The 20,015-nt window shown below is 40.2% G+C and overlaps 1 protein-coding gene across 2 annotated transcripts in view; it reads left to right on the forward strand.

Annotated features, from left to right (window-relative positions):
• The first annotated feature begins 5 nt into the window (after nt 1-5).
• Nucleotides 6-20,015, forward strand: part of Pibf1 (progesterone immunomodulatory binding factor 1) — a 173,980-nt gene continuing 153,970 nt past the window's right edge. Inside the window, exons 1-5 of one of the 2 annotated variants that reach the window (XM_021650185.2) lie at nt 6-124; nt 1,358-1,631; nt 5,522-5,622; nt 7,248-7,446; nt 12,271-12,390. In XM_021650185.2, coding sequence (XP_021505860.1) covers nt 1,380-1,631; nt 5,522-5,622; nt 7,248-7,446; nt 12,271-12,390 — 672 coding nt within the window. In that variant the 5' untranslated portion in view covers nt 6-124; nt 1,358-1,379. Of the gene's footprint in view, nt 125-252; nt 456-1,357; nt 1,632-5,521; nt 5,623-7,247; nt 7,447-12,270; nt 12,391-20,015 lie in introns of those variants that run through there. The other variant, XM_021650184.2, reaches the window with a different exon arrangement.

Genomic DNA, 20,015 nt, shown 5'->3' on the forward strand with positions numbered 1-20,015 from the left:
GACGGACGGCGTTTCCGCCAACACACGCAGGGGCCTCAGCAAGCCTCCCCTCTCATCGCCTCCTCTTTCCGCCAGCTCTTACTACCCACGTCTCGCGAGAAAACACCAAGCCGGCCTGATCAGTGTAAGCTCCCTCACAATTGGGCGACAGCAGGCGGGTTCCGCCCACAGCTGGGCGGGCCTTTCCTCCGCACTGCAACTCCCAGCATGCACCGCCACGAACTGGCTTCCGGGAAGGGGAGGGCGTGGTCACCTGCGCACCCAGGCTTCTTCCGACTTCTTCCGCGGCAGAGCGGGTGGTTGTCTTGGTGACCGCTCCTAACGGTCCGGTGGCTCCGAGATATTTCTGGAGGGGTTGCAGCCTGAGCTGCTGACCGAAGACGCGTTCGGTTCTCCCACGCGTGCGAGGTGCAGCTGATTTTAGCCTGGTGTGCGAAGTTACTGACTCCTGAGAGGTAGCTTCCAGGAATCTTGTTTCCCTTTCACGCGCGGTGCAAAGGTGCTAAAATGCATCAAGTTTAGAACTTATAGGGGGAGGAGCCCGCCCCAGGTCCTTTGTCCCCCACGCGAGGATTCGCTTTTGATTTTACCTTTCTTCATCCCTTCCCTTTAAAAAGGAAAGAGGCCGATTGTACTCTAGCTCTTCCTGTTCCTCCCACCACGCTCCCCTCCTTCCTTGCCGTTCCTTTTAGAAAAAGTGAAATATCCGATTCTGTGACTGTTTTACTAAATCGTGTAGTCTTTTAAACAAGGAAATTACTAAAATCCTTGTGAAGGCTAAGATGTGCTATTTAGAATATTGGAGTTTTCCCTCTTCTAACCTCTTCAGTTTTTCAAGTTTTTTTTCAAATTTTTTTTTTAATTTCACTGAGAGCCTGTTTTCAATTTTTTTCACTGATGCCTTGCCTGTAAAATCAACCTGACGTGTAAGCCCATAGTGTTGATGTCCACTACCATGCACCGACGTTCAAACCTTTTCTGTGTGCCTAGGTCCTTCCAGATTTAAATGCTAACTTTGTGCAGTCCCACACTGACAAAATCAGAAGTCATTCTCTCCTTGAATTTAGATACTTGGCGATATGGAGATTTATCTTATGTCTTTTTTACGACTTATTTCCCTCGTTTCTTCAAGATTCTTGTCCCAAGATACATGTATTGGCCAAAGGGGTGCGTGCGGTCATGATGGGATTTAGTGAATCTGTGTTTGATGTGAGCACTGATTCGCAGTAATGATCTGGCTTAGATTTGGGACCTTCTGATGCCCAATGATCTAGGCAGTCTTTGGTGTCTCATTAATGCACCATATGCCCTGAAGTAGTTTTTTGCTTACTTAACTTTATTTCTTTTCATTCTACAGAAGATTGGTTCAGAATAGTAAAATGTCTCGAAAAACTAACAAGGAATCAAAAAAAGTAAACATCTCTAGTTCTCTGGAATCTGAAGATATTAGTTTAGAAACCACCATTCATACAGATGATGTGTCCTCATCAGAAGAGCGAGAGGGTAAAGTCAAAATCACCAGGCAGTTAATTGAAAGAAAAGAAATGCTTCATAATATCCAGTTACTGAAAATCGAGCTATCCCAAAAAAATATGATGATTGACAATCTGAAAATGGATTATATTACAAAGGTAAGATCAGATGGAAATTTTATTATGTTTACATGCTTTATTGTCATTAAACTGGAGGTAAGTAAGAAGTTGGTATAGAGGCCAGGTGTGATAGTCCACACTTTTAATCTCAGCACTTAGAAGAGAGGCAGGTGGATTCCATGCATTCTAGGCCAGCCTGGTTTACATAGTGAAATCCAGAGCTATTTAAAGGGACCTTGTCAAAAACCAAAAATACATGTGTATCATTGGAACTTAAATGGTACACTTCTCATTCCTCTTTCGATACTGCCTTTTTATACTTTGCATATTAAAAATGGGGTGTTTAAATGTGTGTATGGACATTATTTTTGAAGGCTCAAGTTTTAAAAGCCCAGCATTAGTGTGATATGTATTTTCTGCTTCACCAAATGTGATGTGACTGACTGGTTGATAGGAAGACTCACGGTCATAATTGACTTGTGGAATCTGAATTGTCTTTTCTCTACAAGTCTGATTTCCTAGTTATCTTCCTATACAGTTACTGTGTGTCTTGAGAGTTACTGTAACATAGAAGTCAGACTTAAGTGACCATAGTCTTTAGCAAGTGTATCATCCGTTAGCCAGGATGGCCTAATTCTTGTATTTCTGCTTGTGCAGTTATTTAGTCCCAGGGTAGCATGTAGACTATGCAGTAGAGATTAAGCTAGCCTTAAGAAATAGTGACTGACGTTAAGACACGTTCTTTAGTGTTGCTACATCCGGTCCTAAGACACTTATTTCTTAATGATGGTGAACTTTCTTTCCATCTTTACTCTTCGTCTTAGCTCTTCCTGCATAAGCATCTCTGTGTAGCAGTATATTTCTGTTTTGATTATCCTTTTCTTGTTGACGTGGTCTTCTATCTTAGTTCTATGCAGTGTATGCTAAGATAATTCAGTGTCCTTCTACTTAAAAAATAATGCATTTATTTTGTGCCAGTGATATGGTTTGGTATGGGTAAAAAAACAAAAAACATGCAAGCCTGGGGACCTGAGTCTATCCCTGGAATGTATGAAAACAGAGAACTCATGAGAGTTGACATGCCACACACATATACACACAGCTTGATAGTAAAAAGGAGGGGCCTGGAGAGATGGCTAGGTGGTAATAGCACTTAATGGTCTTACAGATGACCTTAGTTCAAGTCCCAGAACCCACAGTTTCAGGGACTCCCAATGCTGCTTTCTGGCCACTGAGCGCACCAGACCCAGACATGGAACACATTCCTATATTCAGGCAAAACATTCAAACATATAAAAAATTAAATAAATCATAAAATAAAATAATGATTTAAATTTTTATTGTTTATTTAACTTTTGTGTGCTAGGGATCAAACCCAGGGCTTTCAGCATGCCAGACAAGTGCTCTACCCATGAGGACGCTAGAACAATTCCATTATGGTGCCTTTCTAGAAAAAGAAGGTGTCCAAAGCCTCAAGGTTTTATGAAGTAAAGAAACAGCGTATCACATCAGTGAGTTCCTAGCTGGCAGAACCCCTGGAGCAGGTTAGGCTGGAGGCTGTTCTTTACTCTCTTGGAGAGCCTTACTCTCTTGCCTTACTTGTTGTTTCTGCTGAGACAAAAACTACAGGAATTTGTTTCGCACAGTTGGGGAAGGTGAGATATCCAAGATCAGGATGCTGGGTTCTGAGTTCCTGGTCTGTGTGGGTTATATACCTCTTACTGTGTTCTCACCTGCCAGAAGGGTAATAGCTTTCTCGGTCAGTCTTTTTCATAAGGGCAGTTGTTCCTGTCATGGGCACACTGTCTGTATAACCTAAGCATTTCCCAGAAAGCCTTCCCATACTTCTTATACATTAGTGATAAGGTTGCCAGATAGTGGAGATGACAGAATTCAAACAACAGAAACACAGTACATATTAGCAATTCTGAAATAGTAATGTAATTTTTCATCCTTTTTTTACCCAGTTATACACCTACAAACACATATAAACCTACCTGGTTCTTTCTTTCTCTTTCTCTTTCTCTCTCTCTCTCTCTCTCTCTCTCTCTCTCTCTCTCTCTCTCTCGCACGCGCACACACCTTTTCTTCATTTTGTATTGTGAGAACACACATACCATAGGGCATATGTGCAGTTTGAGGACTCTTGTAGGAGTTGGTTCTCCTCTCTCATTTTTCAGTTTTGCTTTTTAGCATTTCATGTATGACTTCTGTATGTGCATCATTCCCCCTTTTCCTCCCTCCAGCTCCTCCTGTATGTCCCCCCCCCCCAGTTTCAAATCCAGATATCGTAAAATGTGTAATAGTAATACTTCCATCCAGGAGGTAACCAACAGCCATCTAACTGGGCTTCTGGCCCACTCAACAAAAGGAATTTAATGGCTGGCACCGTAAGCATAGCTAAGTACCCTTGGCTGGTGAGACCACGGACCTAGAGCAGAACCTATGAACTACTACTTCCCTACACCACTATAATTTCTATCTGCATTAAACCCATCCTCGTACCTGCAGATAATGGAGCTTTTCTTATCAAACAAGCTTCTTTTTGCTGGAGACCACAATTAGTAAAAATGCAGAAAACAACTGACCGTGGAAAGTCCAGCCCAACTGATACATCTAGTATAACCCCTATATACCTAAAGCCCAGAGAACTTCCCAGAAGAGGGACATGGAAAGATTCTAAGAGTCAGACAGTTCTTCTCATCTTCCATGTGGGTTTCAGGTGTCTAACTCAGCTGATTTTAAAGATTGGCAGGGAGCACTGTTGCCTTCTGAGCCATCTTACCAGCCCAAATTTGTTACTGTCTTTTAAGAGACTATGGGGACCCTGAGCACAAGGGCATACTTGTATTGTGTTACTGCTGTATCTTTAGTACTTCAAATAGTGTCTCACACATAGTAAGTGCTCAACTGTTTGACTTCATTTTGTCCAGTCAGGTGAATATTCAGAAATAACCCCTGTATTAAGCATTATAGACATTGACAAGAATAGTTCCACTGGAATAATATGGGACAAATGTGAAGTGAAGCTTTGCTCTGAAGGACGACAGGGAGATGGCATTATGTCTAGGAGTAATGTGATGAAGGCAGTTGTTTGTTGTTTTCTATAGAGGAGACTGGATGTATTTCCTTAATGGTAAAGATGATCCAGGAGGTGGGAGTTTGGTGCAAGAGAAAGTGTTCTTAAGTGTGCTAAATGCTGATAAAATCATCCATTTTTTTTTTAAAGGAGAAACGAGAATTGCCTGGATTGAAAGGAGGGGAAAAGGAATGAGTAGATTAACTCAGGACCAAGTATATAGGGTTACAGAAAGCACAGCATGTTGGGGAGCTGCATGGTTTATCTGGGCTAGAGCCATGTGTGTTTTTCAGTTAGTCACAAAGGAAGTTGTCAGCAAAGATCTCGGAGTGTACTCTGCTACAGTTAGAGATCTTTACAGAGACACCGACATGAAAGTGGTATATTTTTGTAATCACATTTTAAAGATAAGATAAAGGAAGATGTGGAAGTTCGTGAAGTATCAGGAAAGAAAATTGGTAGGAAATTTATGAGTCCAGGCAAACATGTCAAGAGAGACTTTCTTTTTAACTCAGAAACTGTAGGATTTGTGAGTTTAGCAGTTCTTCATTTTGGTTTGGATGTTTCTGATGTCACCTGGGTGGCGGTGTGGAAGATGTGCTGTGCTCATTTAACTAGTGACTGACCAGTGTGAGTAAAGTGCTTACGTGAAGTTCCCAGCACAGTGAACTGGGCACGTGAGTTAAGAGAAAAATCATCTTAATGACAGCTTGGCAAAAACAATTAGAAGACAGTAGCTTCAACCCAGAATCTTTGTGGATTCATATTCTGTTTCTGATAAGTGGTTTTGTTGTTGTTGTTGTTATGTTAGCTTTAAGCTGAACTTGGAACCTCTATTCTCTCTGTTCAGATTGAAGAGTTGGAGGAAAAACTTAATGATGCCCTTCACCAGAAGCAGCTGCTAACTTTGAGATTAGACAATCAGTTGACTATTCAACAGAAAGATTCCAAGTAAGACATGTTTTTCATAAAAACATAACATCTACTTATCAACTGAAAGTAATGTTACTCTTGTTTATACATTTTGCTCTAGGCTGTAATAGAGAAATTTTAAATTACTATGCTTATCTTCACATCCAGACCACCAAAGGGCAGGTTCCTTTCATAACAGTATACAAAACGCACAGTTAAAATTCAACATCCATTAAATACAACTGGCCTGTGTAAGCAACCCATAAATTACAATAGGAGCTTTCTAAATTGAACACAACGTGATATGTAGATAAACTTTTTCTTTATTCACTCTATAAAACATTCTGGATTGTCACAGCTATTGGACTTTGCTGTTTTAGTATGCCTGTATCAGGTAGGTATATACTTATCAAAAATGAATTAAGCCTGGTGTAGTGACACACACATAAAGTACCAGCACTTGGGAAGTGGTGGCAAGATGATCAAGGTCATCCTTGGCTACATAATGAGTTGGAGGCCAGCCACGGCTAGTTGAGACCTTATCTCAAATTTAACAAAATAAAAATTCACGGTTTACTTTCAAATATACCTATGCAAATACACTTATGGAATTTGTTTGTTTTTCTGACACAGGGTTTCTTTGTGTATCTCTGGCTATTCAGGAACTACCTCTGTAGACCAGGCTAGCCTGGGACTCATAGAGATCAGCCTGTCTCTGCTTCCTGTTTGCTAGGATTAAAGGCATGTGCTACCACCAGCAGCATACTTATATAATTTAAAGTGATATAAACAATAAAATTTTAGTAGTAAATTATGCATTGTTTCTATAAGAAATTCATGGGAAACACCCAATAAAAGTGAATGGGGAAAAAAAAAAAACCTATTCTCAGTGAGAGCTCAGAGTGGTGGTATTTTCCCAAATCCCAGCAGAACAAGGTGGAGGCAAGTGGATCCCAGGACTTACTGGCCAGCAAGTCTAGCCAAAATGGTGACCTCTAGGTTTAGGGCATGCTCCTGTTTTCAAAAATTAAGGTGAAGAACCAGCTGAGGACATTCTGGCATGAGCTAGTCTCCACACTACCAGAATGGGTCAGGGGTTGACTTCACTTGTTGAAGGAATACCTTATGTAGTTCGTTGTTACTGTATTCAAATGATATGTCTGGCAGTACTAGGATGAAAGAAAAATGAAAATTAGTAAGTAGGGTCCTAAGCCGATATGTAAGGATTTAGCACAGTGGTTCCCAGCCTTCCCAATGCTGTGACCCTTTCATACAGTTTCTCATGCTGTGACCCCTAACCATAACATTATTTTCTCTGCTACTTCATAACCAATTTTGCTGCTGTTATGAATTGTAAATATCTGTGTTTTCCAATGGTTTGGGGCAACTCCAGTGAAAGTGTTATTCAGTCCACAAAGAGGTCATGACCCACAGGTTGAGAACCACTGCTTTAGCAGATTAACTGTATAGTTTTCTAATTTGAATTTTTAAGTTATTACTTAAGAATGTTGGTTCTTTAATAATTTGGGAGTATATACATTTGCTAATCTTTATGGATTTATTACTTCATGTTTAACTAGTTACATGACTCAGTACTAATAGTAGCCAGGAATATTGTATGGAACTCTTGATTTTAAAGCTTGCCATAAATTCTGTCAATGTAGAAAATATCAAGAACTAATGAAACAAGAAATGGAAACCATATTATTGAGACAAAAGCAACTTGAAGAGACAAATTATCAGCTAAGAGAAAAGGCTGGAGACGTTCGTCGAAACCTGCGGGACTTTGAGCTGACAGAGGAGCAGTACGTGAAGCTAAAATCTTTTCCTGAAGATCAGCTCTCTATTCCTGAATATGTATCTGTGAGTGTCTCACATCATCTGTGCAAACTTCCGTAGCTGGGGTCGTGGTACACACAGTAGTCACAGTCCTCGGGACATGGACACAGGAGGATGAGCCCGTGAGGCCGTAGAGTTAATTGGAGGCAGTCTTGTACTACAGGAGTCCTGTTTCAAAGAAAAATCAAAAACAATAACAAAGAAAACAAACAAAGCACCATCCATTCTCAGACCGAAATTGGCATTTATGTGGAGGCATTCTTTACAGAGTTGTTTATTGATGGTTTTAGCTAGCATACTAAGTAGTGGCTTCCCTTCTGCTGCATATGTGGCACTGTGTTGTTTCACTCGTCCTCCTCTCCCTGAGTTTGCCTATGCCTCCTGTCCGCTCCTGGTGGCTCCTTCCCTCCTCTTAAATACTCCATCTTCTGCTTTCCTTTTCCATGTAGTCAGATACCCTCTCTGTTTTCCACTCCACTGAAGAATTCTGCCCTCTCATGAAGCCTTCCTAGGGTCGTAGTTACACACATTTAATTTTAAATATAGGAAAGAAAACATAGTATGTGTCTTTCTGAGTCTGGCTGGATAAAGAAAGGAGTTAGGAAAGGAAGGTACATTTAGGATAAACAAGCTTAAATAAAAGAAAGAAAAATGGGGACGACTGACATGGGGGAAGAGAAACAAAGAAGTTAGAAAAAAGGTTTCTCCATTATGAAGAAGTTAAAAAACAATTAGGTAAGCATAAAAAGGGGAGAGAAATAGAAAGATACAAATATTTTAAGCAAGGTATAGTCAATGTAGCATGAAAATGAAGGACAGTATGGCGAAAACATGGCGAAACATATATATGGCCTAATGAAAAATATATGTACACAAAATTAGATGTGTATTTGTAGAATAATAGAAGCGATTTTAAATACTGTAAAAAACCAAAAATGCTAAAAGGTACACCAAAATGGGGATGGAAATCTCAATGGGAAAAAAGGATCCCAGGCTGTGGTGGCTCACACTTTAATCCCAGCACTCAGGAGGCAGAGGCAGGTGGATCTCTTGAGTTTGAGGCCAGCCTGGTCTACAGAGCAGTTCCAGGACAGCCAGGGGCTACACAGAAACTCAAAAAACAAACAAACAAAAAAGGATGAAGTGTTGAAGCGGCTGTGTGGTAGGCCTCAGAGTCAAAGACTGCCACTTACATCCATGTGGCATTAATTGACACATTAATTGTTCATGTGGACTCTAGGCTTTCCTCTGGCTTATGCTGTTCAGGACACTATATTGGCCAAAAGCCAGCTATCTTTTTTTCTTTAGATTTTCTTTGGGTGCCTTAGGCCTCTGCTGGCCATACTTAACTTTGTAGATTTTTTGAGTGGTAATTTCTCCTACTCACTCTAGACACCCCAGATCCTACCCTCTGGTGTGGCCCCTGTAGTATGAGAAGCATCCAGAGCAGGTCTGTCTAGGTAGAGGACCTGCATTTGTACTTGACTGACCTCCAGATTTGATCCTGCCAGAGGGATAATTGTGCTACACTCTTCGCAGGCTCTGTAGTGCTGAATGGAACATCGATGGTTTCAGTAGTTGATTGATGCTTCTGCTGACACAGGCCCAGGGATGTCAGTCTAGTACTATTCTTAGTTGAGATAAGTCCTGGCCACTGAGGGCGAGACTGTAATTCTCTGTACACTTTTCTACCTGAACCAAGCCTCCAGCTGCTGATACTTTTCTGTGGTCAGCTTCCACTCACCATGCTGTCCACTACCTCCCACCCTCTTGGGCTTCTCCTTCCCCTGGTGTTGTGGCAGATTAAACTGAGACTCCCTGGCCAGTGGTTTTTCAAGTTCTTAGGCATCTAGAACAGTGCACTTTGTAATGGTAGGTCCTGTCTCAAGATAACTATTGCTTGCCACCCGCTGAATCATATAGAGAGACAACAGCGACATTTCCCTCCATGCTGATCCACTGCTGTAGGAATGAGGGTCCCACTAAACTCCAAAATCAACTAGAGCTTCTTGAGGGCTTCAGGCTTGTACTGAGGGTAGGACTGTGGCATTTACTTGCTGTACCTTTTGGAAGCCACTTTTGGTCGCCCACCGTCTCCTGCCAGAGAGCTGCTACGGTGAAGCTGTCTTCAGCTTGTGTGTGCTGTGTATGTGTGCTGGTTCGTGTGCGCATGGGTGTGCATGCAGTGGAGGCCGCAGTGCCTTGGGCATGAGTGTATTATTTATTTATTCATTTATTGTTGAGACAGGAGTCTCAGTGGCCTGGAGCTTGCTAATTATTTCGGATAGTAAACCCCAGAGATCTGCTGACCCCACATTCCCAGCGCTGGGATGATAATCATGTGTCACTACACCTGGCTTTGTTGTGTGGCTCCTGGGAATTAAACTCAAGTCCTCCTGTATCCGTCAGACACTTGACCAACCTCTCCAGCCCCTAGCTCACTACTTAGCAGTCTGTGCTCCATCTTTTTCTCTGCACCTTTCAAGTATCCTTTCATTTCCTTTGTGGGTTTCTAAACCCTTTCTTTGTGGTTGTCTTGTTTATCTTATTCTGACACTTCTTCACTCGATCATCAGAGGAATGTTCAAATCTAAATTAACCCAAGGGTTTTGCTTGTGAAACATCCAATTGATAATATTTTTTTACCTTCATGAAAATAGAGAGTACCTTTAAGGCCAAAATTTCAGTGACTCCATAGTTCACAAAATGGATTATTTTATGGTGGTTTATAATATTCTCCAAAGGAAAAACTCTAAGGATGAGCCAGATTGGTATTGTCTGGGATTAATTGGATATAGTGAGGGAGAGTACAGTCTTAATAATTATTAAGGGTAACGATGGAGAGTCTTGCTGATAGATTAGTTCTAGTGTTCTTAAACTTGCACAAGGCAGTTGCTATCAGCACCGCCTTCTAGCCCAAAGTTCTCTTGTTTGTATGGCATATCCACCAATACTTGCAATGCTTGAAATTAAACTTACGGACACAATGTGTGCATAAGAAGGGCTGCTTACGATGTGCTCTAGCAGTGCTTGTCTGAAGTCCCTGCTACGTGGAAGGCCGAGGCAGGAGGAGCTCTTGAACCCAAGCATTCAAAGTGGCTAGCTTGGGCAATAAAGCAAGACTTGATCTAAAAACATAAATGAAAATATAAAATTAGGCACAGTACCTATTTGCTTCAAAAGCCACAGTGTCATCGTCATATATCATATACAGAGTGGGAGAATGAGAATTGAATTGAACAAAATAATTCTTACTAGTACGAGGGAAATACTTTTCAGTGTGTGAATTCCCCAGAGGGATTGAGAGCAGAGAGCAGGGCCAGGAGTCCCCGGGGCAGCCATCACTCTTTTATGGGGGGTATGATTTTACCATGAGAGCCTTCCTTCTTTCCTCGTTTACAAGAGAGCTAATACTATGTCTCTCTCTGTAAAGGCCACTGCAAGGATATAAGACATGTTAGGTGCTCAGCACAGTGCTCACTGAGTCTTTGCGAATGCGCAGCATCACCTTCCACCCTGGAGTGGCAGTTGTGCTTGGCTTTCAGTGGGTCAAGGTTTCTGGATTAGCGACTTTAAGGAAAATCATGCATTAGCTTTTTGTCCAGCTTTTGATTTAAGTGGGTCAGTTGCAGTTTTTCTGCCCAGTATACTGTCTAAAACAAATACTGTAAGCACTGTCATTGAAGCTGTATTCATAAGAGATAAAACGCATACACATCTTTGCTTTCTGCTTTATTAGTATTTTTACATATAATATTATTTTAAGTAATTCATTGATGTAGATTTCACTGCCTTAAGGACCAGCCTTAACACTTGCTCTCACTAGAGGGTATTTGTTCAATACAGTCATGTATTAAGGACTTTTGGGTTCTTTGCCTATGAAATAAGTTATCCATAATTGCTCTCTCCTGACTCATTGATGGCTCTTAAGTTCTTAGAACCTTGTAAGTTGGATACTTTCCTGGGTTAAGACAGGAAAATGAAGAGTGGGAAGAGAGGTCTGGATTGAATAGAAATAGTGATAGGAGAGGTCCCTCTCTGTGATCATGCTTCATCCTCAGGACCCCTAACAGTGCAAGGGCAGCCACATGGTAGAATGTTCCCATTTTCCCTTATCTGGCATAAGAGCAAAGAAGAAAATAGATCTCTTCGTCAATCTTATACTTCGGTTGACAGAGCAGTGTACAAACCAGACAAAAATCCCTCTCTCGTAGAGCTTGCCTTGGTTAGAACCTAACAAACAGCACTTAGTATGTGGACTGTCTCCCAAGTGCTTTGAAGAAAACAAGCAGGGATGAAGAATAGAAAGGTCAGTTAATTTTGTAGATGATTTTGTTATTTAACCCCACTGTTATTAATTACTGATGTAGCTGTGGAAAATGTATTCCAAGTCTGCTGGTGACGGGCAGTACTGAATGCTTGACAGCACATTCTGTTTCCTGTGTGTGTGTATCTCTGGTAAAGACTGTATGAGTTATCGGCAAAAATTACAGCAGTACACCTTAATAAAATTCTCTGAAAGAAGCTGGGCGCCGTGGTGCATCCCTGTAATCCCAGCACTTGTGGGAGACAGAGACAGGTGAATCTCTGATCTAGGCCAGCCTGTTCTAATAAGTGAGTCCAGGAGGGCCACGGCTACACAGAGAAACCCTGTCTCAAAAAACCGAAAGGAAAAAAAAAATCTAAAAGATTTTCCAAATATTCCAGTTAATATTTTTACCTCAGTTGAATTAGATTAAGTAGGGGCAGAAAATGAACCATCCAGGACAGCACTGCAAAGTGGCAATGCTTAATAGTAATTTGGATTCAGAATTGCTTATTTTGCTCTTTTTTTGTTTGTTTTTAAAGCTTCGGTTCTATGAGCTAGTAAATCCATTAAGAAAGGAAATCTGTGAACTACAAGTGAAAAAGAATGAACTATCTGAAGAATTAAGTACAAGCAAAGACCAACTGAAGCAGCTAATAGAGGTTTGTATGATTTCTGTTTTTCTTGGAAAAAGAGGGTAACTTTTCCATAAGGAGCTTCTCAACATAAGGAGTGTGAAAATGATAGAAAATGAGGCCGGGGTGCTGACTGCTATAGCTCTTGGGCTTAAGCAGGAGGCCAATTGGTTCATCTTAAAAATTGACAAGATAAATATGGTTTAACCAATACTCCATACCATCGCATTTGTTATTGTGACTCGTTTTCATAATCAAATGTTTTTGAGATCACAAAATGAACCATAGCTGAATGTTCTTGTGTGCTAAGTGTGTACACAAGGGTTAATAATTTCTCTAGCTTTAGTACGTAAGATGTAGGCTAGGACACGTCTCTTACAGGTGCCATTAGTAGGAAGGAAAGAACATGTCTGACTCACTTTTATATTGACTCATAAGTTCTGCTTTGGCAAGACAGTCCTCATTATTGCTGATATGTTTGTATTCATAGCACCCATGTGCTTTTAGAAGTATCCTAATCTGGCTGATGAACTATAAGGCTGTCATGCTTACAACTCTTCATTTACAGACGGGTACACTGATCATTAATTTGATTATAACATTGACCAAATATCCCAACATACTATCGTGTACTAAATAAAAAATAGTGGTGGATTGATTCATTGTACACTCTAACAGCTAAAGGGGGAGGAGGGTGGGAAGGTTGAGCTGTTTTCTCCAACGATTTCAGCAACCTAGAAGGAAAACAAGATTATTGTTTATAAGCAGATTCTACAGCAGTTGCTCCTTATAGGTTAGCTTGTCCGTAGTCTGAAAGGAAGCTACTCTCAACGGCTCAGGCATTCTTCGTCAAGTGCAATTAATTTTTCTGAGCATGTGTACTGATACCAGTGTTTGTCCTGTATGTCACAATGTGCAGGATGTCGTGCTAAGTGCTAACAACAGTGAGAAATGATATCTGCCCTCGTAGAGTTTAAAATCTAGTAGACTAGAGTTAAAGCGTCAGATTTGAACATTCTTGCTTAGTCTGTGATCTTGATAAAGTCATTTAACGTTTCTTTTCAAGTAAAGAAAAATGTTAATTTGCCCCTTTCTTTCATTGAATTGTCTGTGTTTCTATTTGAAAGTAAAACATTATCTTCACAAAGTTTCATACAAATATGTATGTGACTTCCTATGTAAGGTCCGGTTTTTCAATGTTCTATTACCCAGAAGTGAGTTACTATATTTAATACATATTTTTGTGCTGTGCTTTTGGCACTGTGAGCAGGAAGGAAAAGTCTAGCCCAGTCCGAGCCTGAGCTCTGTATCCTGCTGCATAAGCAGGTGGCATCTTCAGCGATAAGCAGTGCCAGTTGCCTAGATTGTGTTTGGGACTCTGTGGCCAGCAGCTCACTGGGAGATAGCACTGGGATTTTGTTTACTAACCTGTATCTTCTGGGTACAGCTTTGTCCATCCACACAGGGTACCTTCCTTCACAGTAGGAAAGGTGTATCAAGTATCAGGTTTCCTGCTGGCGTTTTCTTATATCATTAGGTTTTGTTGACTGCCCCATTCCCCTTTAAATGTTTCTAACTATTGTACTCCATTAATTCCCCCTTCTCCTTTCACATCACATTCATTCTGCTACACCATTCCTACAAGGGCCCCTTTCTATTTTCCTTCTCTCTAAAGTCACTTGCATGTAAGTGCACATATATAAAAGTTAGAAGTTAGTATTTAAGTAAATGTTCCTTTTTACTTTTTTGAGACAAAATAAGTTTTCTTTCCTAAGTGATTCAGGAGAGAAAACAAGATTTTGCCATCTGTTGCAAGGGCTGAGCCCCTATAATGAAAAGACAGATTTAACAAAGAAGAGCATGCCAGGCTTGTTCAGCATCAGGATAGAACACAAGACCTCCAGAAATGATGGCCCACAGAAAGTGTGTGTGTGTCATGTATAAGTATTAGTGGACAGGGGCTGTGATCCAGTGGTGGTAACCTGGGGGAGGCAGAAGACACCTGGCCAGCCAGGCTGAAGTTTCAGATTCTGGGCTTCTCTTCCTCATTCTGTTTAGATATGGGCCATGCACTCCAACAGGACCATCTTCAAAGGAAGAGAGCTGAAAGTCAGAGAGTGACTTTCCTAGCCTGCTGCTGCAGGTGGGGTTGGTGAGAGAACTTTCCACTCTTAGGGCCTGCTCCTAGACAGAGGGTCTTACTGCTTTTCTTGAAAGGCTTCCTTCAGCTTAAAATCATCTGTGTTCCTAAGTACTGTACTCCAAGTTGCCCCACAACAGGAGAAAAAAAAATGTTTTATTTTGTTGTGAACAACTATGTGCCAGGGGCTGACTGATGCTAATTTTTCTGAATTAGGCAAGTGTCAGGAAAAGGAAGTCTGTCTGTTCAATGGTAAGGCTCGTTGATCTGCTAAATCTTGGGACAGGCTGTGCTGTTAATGGCTTAAACCATAATAAACTTAGTGAGTTTTTAGCGAAATGTGAACCACACTATTCATGTTACATTATTTGAATGATCTCTTCATGTACTAATTAAGGAAATATTCTAGTGTTCAGTGTACACCTACTGAATGTTGGGTGTTTTAAAGGGAATGGCGTGGATCTTATAAATGACTATAATCTGAAAGCTTGATAAAACATGAATTTTGAGAAGTGCAGTGACTACATGGCCTATGTCAGTGGCGAACTTGAAACTTACGTACAGGTGTAATCTCATTAGTGGAACAGTGCGAGTAGGTCTGACTTGAGAGGACTAATAAATTTTCTGCCTAACTCTGGAGACCCCAGGAGCTGTAAGCTGGTGAACCAAGCCTTATCTGAGCTTATGTAAGGTGTGAGAGCTGGAATCAGTGAATAGTAGGCAAGTGTAAACCTCTGGGGAATGCTACCAGCTGTTCAAAAATGACGCGATTTCACTTAAGCAATAACTACTTTGTGTATGAAAGTGCAGAAGTAAACATATAAATTATTCAAAAAGCCAATGATGAAGTTCCAATTTTTGTACCAAAATTTAACACCTTATAAACATTGTATTAAGATGCTAACCACTTTAAAGTGTTCAGTCGTGGCTCCACAGTATTTCGGTCCTGAAACACTGCAGCGCCTCGCCCCTCAGCCACTAATCTACCTTCCCTCTCTCTGCCCCTGAAAACCATTTCTCTACTTTGTTCCTATGGCTTTGATGACTTTAGATACTTCATATGAATAGAATCATGCCGCGATAATATTTATTTCACTTAGTATATACTCAGATTCATCTATGTTTTAGTATAATTTCTTTCTTTTTGAAGATTCTTAATATTATATGCATGTTCCATGTTTCTTTATTCAACTATAGTAGACATCGGGTTGATTAAACCTCTTGACAATATTTGGCAGACTTCTAAGAATGATTGTCCTCATTTCTGAAGGAATTGCTTTTCCCCTTAACAGTTGAAGGATAAGAACCAAAATATAGGAAAGAAAAGGATCTCAGTAAATAACTGTTAATTCTAATGATATTTAATATTCAATAGTTTATTACGTTGATGAAGAGCAGTAAATTACAATTTCAAACTTGCACTGGCAAATTTGATTGAGCATGAAGTACATAACTAGTGAGATGGTTGAGCAATACTTTCAGATTATGGCTTGTCCATTCTCCCTTTTTATGTACGCTGTCAGTCGACGTTTCTAATGTGCACGTGCAAAATTTGCCACCAGCCCTAGAAATTGTAGATTTCACCTAATTATAGAAAAATATTAATGGTTCCTGGATTTTGTTTTTTTTTTAATTGATTTATTACAATTTATTCACTTTGTATCCTGGCTGTAGCCCCTCTCTCATCTCCTCCTATATTATCCTATAATATAGGATAAACGTACTAAAATCTATATTTCTAATTATAGAAATTTTAAAGCATAGACACTATTAACTGATTTTCACTGCTACAATAAATACTTGATAAAATTAAATTGTATGGAGAAATGGTTTATTTTGTCCCATTGTTTTGGGGGGGGTTCAGTTCATGGTTGATTGACCTTGTTGTTTAGGGGCCTGGTTTAGGACTGCACAGCAGGGTTGGCAGTGTATAGCAGAATGAAACAGCTCAGTTCATGAAAGAGAGAGGGAAGGAGAGCCAGATCCCACAAGCCCCATGAGAACACACCTCCTGGAGTCCTCCCATGAAAGGGACCCTTACATGTTCCCATCGCCTCCCAGGAGAGCCAAGGTCAGAGCAATACATGTACCTCCTCACACATGGTTTCTTGGAGCGTTTTCACAATCCTAACAGTAACAATAACTTAAAAGGGCTTTCCAGTAAATACCAGTGTATGGATGACATAATCTCTGCCATTAACACTGTGTTTATCTTACATATTTCTGTCCCTCAAATGTTTGTAATTTTGTGAGAAAGTTTTACACTCTCTTCTTTGAGTATTGGTAGTGTCTTCATTTTCTGCTAAAGAGTATTCCATGGTGTCTGTCCCTACATGTATTAACTGATGGGCATTTGATATGCTTCCATTGTAGAGACTTAGAATAAGGCTGCTAAAATATTTGCACATCGATTTATGTATACACATACATTCTTGTTTCTTTTAGGCAAATTATTAAGAATAAATTTTTAAGTGTTTTCGTTTGATTATTGATTAAGTATTTTATTTCTAGGCTGTGTATTATAAGTATGTCATCTTTTATGGCTTTGAAATAGCTAAAATAGCTGCTTAAAATCATGTCACTAATTTTAGTGCACCTCAGTGTGTCTCTGCTGATGTTAAGCATCTGTCACATGTTCCTATTTCTTCAACTAACTTTATTTTTAGTACATTAAAGAGAACAATTAGGTAATACCATGGTGAGGAGGCTGTTTTTTGCTCCCTCTGGACAGTATTAATGTTTTTATTTTAGGAGATGAGCTTCACTGTGCCCACACTACATGCTTTGTCGCTTTGGTAGCAGAACAAATTTCAGTCCTGATATTTTGACCTTTATGGTGTACAGTATTGATCGGGGGCCTAGTCAGAGATCACCCACAGAATTCAGTTTCCCTTCTGTGGCTGTCTCTTGAATACCTTCCTCAGTTTACTGTGGCTACAGTTGTCTTCTGCCTATGCAAGGTAGAAAGACTAAGGACCGTGCACCCCACCTTCATGTGTCAGGCATGGCACTGAAAACACACCAGCAGACCTGGGAAACCCACCAAAGTGCTGTTTTTTTCCAGTGGTAGATGTATCCTCTGGCATCTGCCTGGCTTTCATCTTTTTTCCTGATCCTAATTCTTGAATCCGCAGTAGGTCTAGTCAGATAAGAGCTTGCTTGGCCATTACCTTGAGCAGAATGGTATTGCTTATTTACACACAAGGCAGAAATACATTCTATGCATGAAGATTATTTTTGTCTGTGAGATCCCTGTACCATAGAAAGAGCCTTAGTTTTATTGCAAACTGTTTTTCTCATTTTTCATTTACTAATATGAACGAATAATAACTTTTTTTTACTACTACATGTAAAAGAAAATACGTGAAGCAAAACTTTCAAAAACAGGACCAGAATTTGAAGAAAACATGAGTTTTAGAATATTGTCGGTTGTTTTAGTAGTTTGGACTCTTTACAATTAGTCATTGTTTGTTGTTTTTTTAAAAACTGAAAATCCCAAACAGTCTTTATTTACCAATAAAGACTCAGGAACCAGATGCAGGGGTGAAAACCTGCTAGCTTAGAGAGTCAGAGAAAGCACCCAGCTGACTTTCCTTCTTAGCTAAGGTCCGGATGGGGAAAGACCAAAAGGCTCACTGGCTCAGCTGATGGCCCTGGAGGAAAAGGCTAAAAATCCCAAGGTTTGCCAGCTCAAAGCCCAAAAAGGTCCCAAAAGCCAGAGAGCTAGAGTGCTAAAGCCTCTTCTACACTCTGTCTTAACTACCGTTCAACTCAAAGTCCCTCCTGCTCTTTAATCCCTGTCAGCTGTTTGTTGCTCTGCTCCCCTTCTTGACCTAGGGTTAACTTTATTAAATCCTGTGCACAGAAAGCTCTTGGATTAAAGGTGTGTGCAATGGAAGGCTGAACCACACCATAAACACCTGTTTGCAGTGAACAGAAAGTTCTTGGATTAAAGGTGTGTGTAATGACACAAACCAAACAAAAATCAGGGTTTTACCATTCACAACTTCGGGGTTCACAATGGGATCAAATACCCTGCAACAATTACTAGTCCCTGATAAAGCAATAAAGTTTAGGGCATAGAAATTAAAACCCGGCATTGGGGAAGCTGAGCTCAGTAAAGACCTGTAAAGACTGAGACATGTTAAAGGACACTAACAGCTAAGAAAATTAGTAAAACAGAAAAACCAACAAGTAGGTAATTGATTTGAAAGAGAATGAATTTAGTATAAATACAAGTCAAATGCAAGTTGGTTCTTCCAGTAGCTAGTAAGCAGAGGGAAATTTAGAAACAAAGGCAGAAGGCCACAATAAATGGAAAGGTCTCAATAATAAAAACCTTGGTAGTAACTTACTAAGAGAAATTCAGAAATATTAGCTATCTCTGAATTTTGAGACTGGTAATTAAGGAATTAAATTTTTATTTTTGTTTTAAAACTATTCAATACGACAGATCCAAAATGATGTTAGAGGTTGTTTTAACCACATGGTGGCAGTGTATACCCTTCTATCTTAAAAAAAAAAAAAAATTCTTGGTTTTTGAACCTGTACTGCATTAACTTGCCTTTTTATTAATATTTCTTATTTCCAGTTAGCTGCCTACAACATCATATGCTATTTTTTCATAGAAAATCCAGTAGTTTTATAGTTATGAGAAGTAAAAAAACAAAAAAGATTTCTTTCATAATCTATGATCTTCAGATCAAAGAATCTCCAGTTATTACACCAATTCATAACCATGCCTACGAAAACATTGAGAGATGTTAAAGCCACACAACTGCAGTTAATGCACCCCTGCCTGTTCAGATAATCAATTCATTCATGGCAGGGAGAAGGTGAAAAATGTTCCAGACACTTAATAGAATATAATTCTTGACCTTTAAAAAAGAAATAACTTCCTAAAATGCCAATTCTAATGGGTTTCTAGAATTTTATTTTGTGCTTGTTTCTGGCCATCTAATTATTTAGAATATGTAGATGCTACAGGGCAAAACGCTGTTTACTTTCCCTTGAAGTGTGAGATCTCCAAGTTTAGTAGGATTATAGCCTAGTCTAAGCTGTACTGTGTTCTCATCAATGTGTCTATGAGAGCTAATATACAAGTGCTTATAGATACTTTTAGTATAACTTCAGTGTGTGTGTATCTGTATGTGTGGTGTATGAACACGTGTATATGCGGTACTCAGAAGGGAATGTTGGGAGGCCTGCTCTATCAATCCCTGCGATGTGCCTTTAAGGCAGAGTCTTTGAAGCAAGAGCTGGACTGGCAGCCAGCAAGCTCCAGTCTAGCTTCTGCCTCTCCTCGCTGGGGTTAAAGGTACATTCACAGTCAGCTCTTCCCATCCCCCACCCCCAAGACAGGGTCTTCTTGTGCAGCCTTGGCTGTCGTAGAACTCACTCTGTAGACCAAGCGGGCCTCAGACTCAGAGATCTACCTCCTCTGCCTCCCAAGCGCTGGCATTAAAGGCGCACACCACCACTGCCTGCCCATAGTCAAGTCTTTACAGGGTCT

Source organism: Meriones unguiculatus, chromosome 9, assembly GCF_030254825.1.
Source record: "Meriones unguiculatus strain TT.TT164.6M chromosome 9, Bangor_MerUng_6.1, whole genome shotgun sequence".
Taxonomy (NCBI): domain Eukaryota; kingdom Metazoa; phylum Chordata; class Mammalia; order Rodentia; family Muridae; genus Meriones; species Meriones unguiculatus.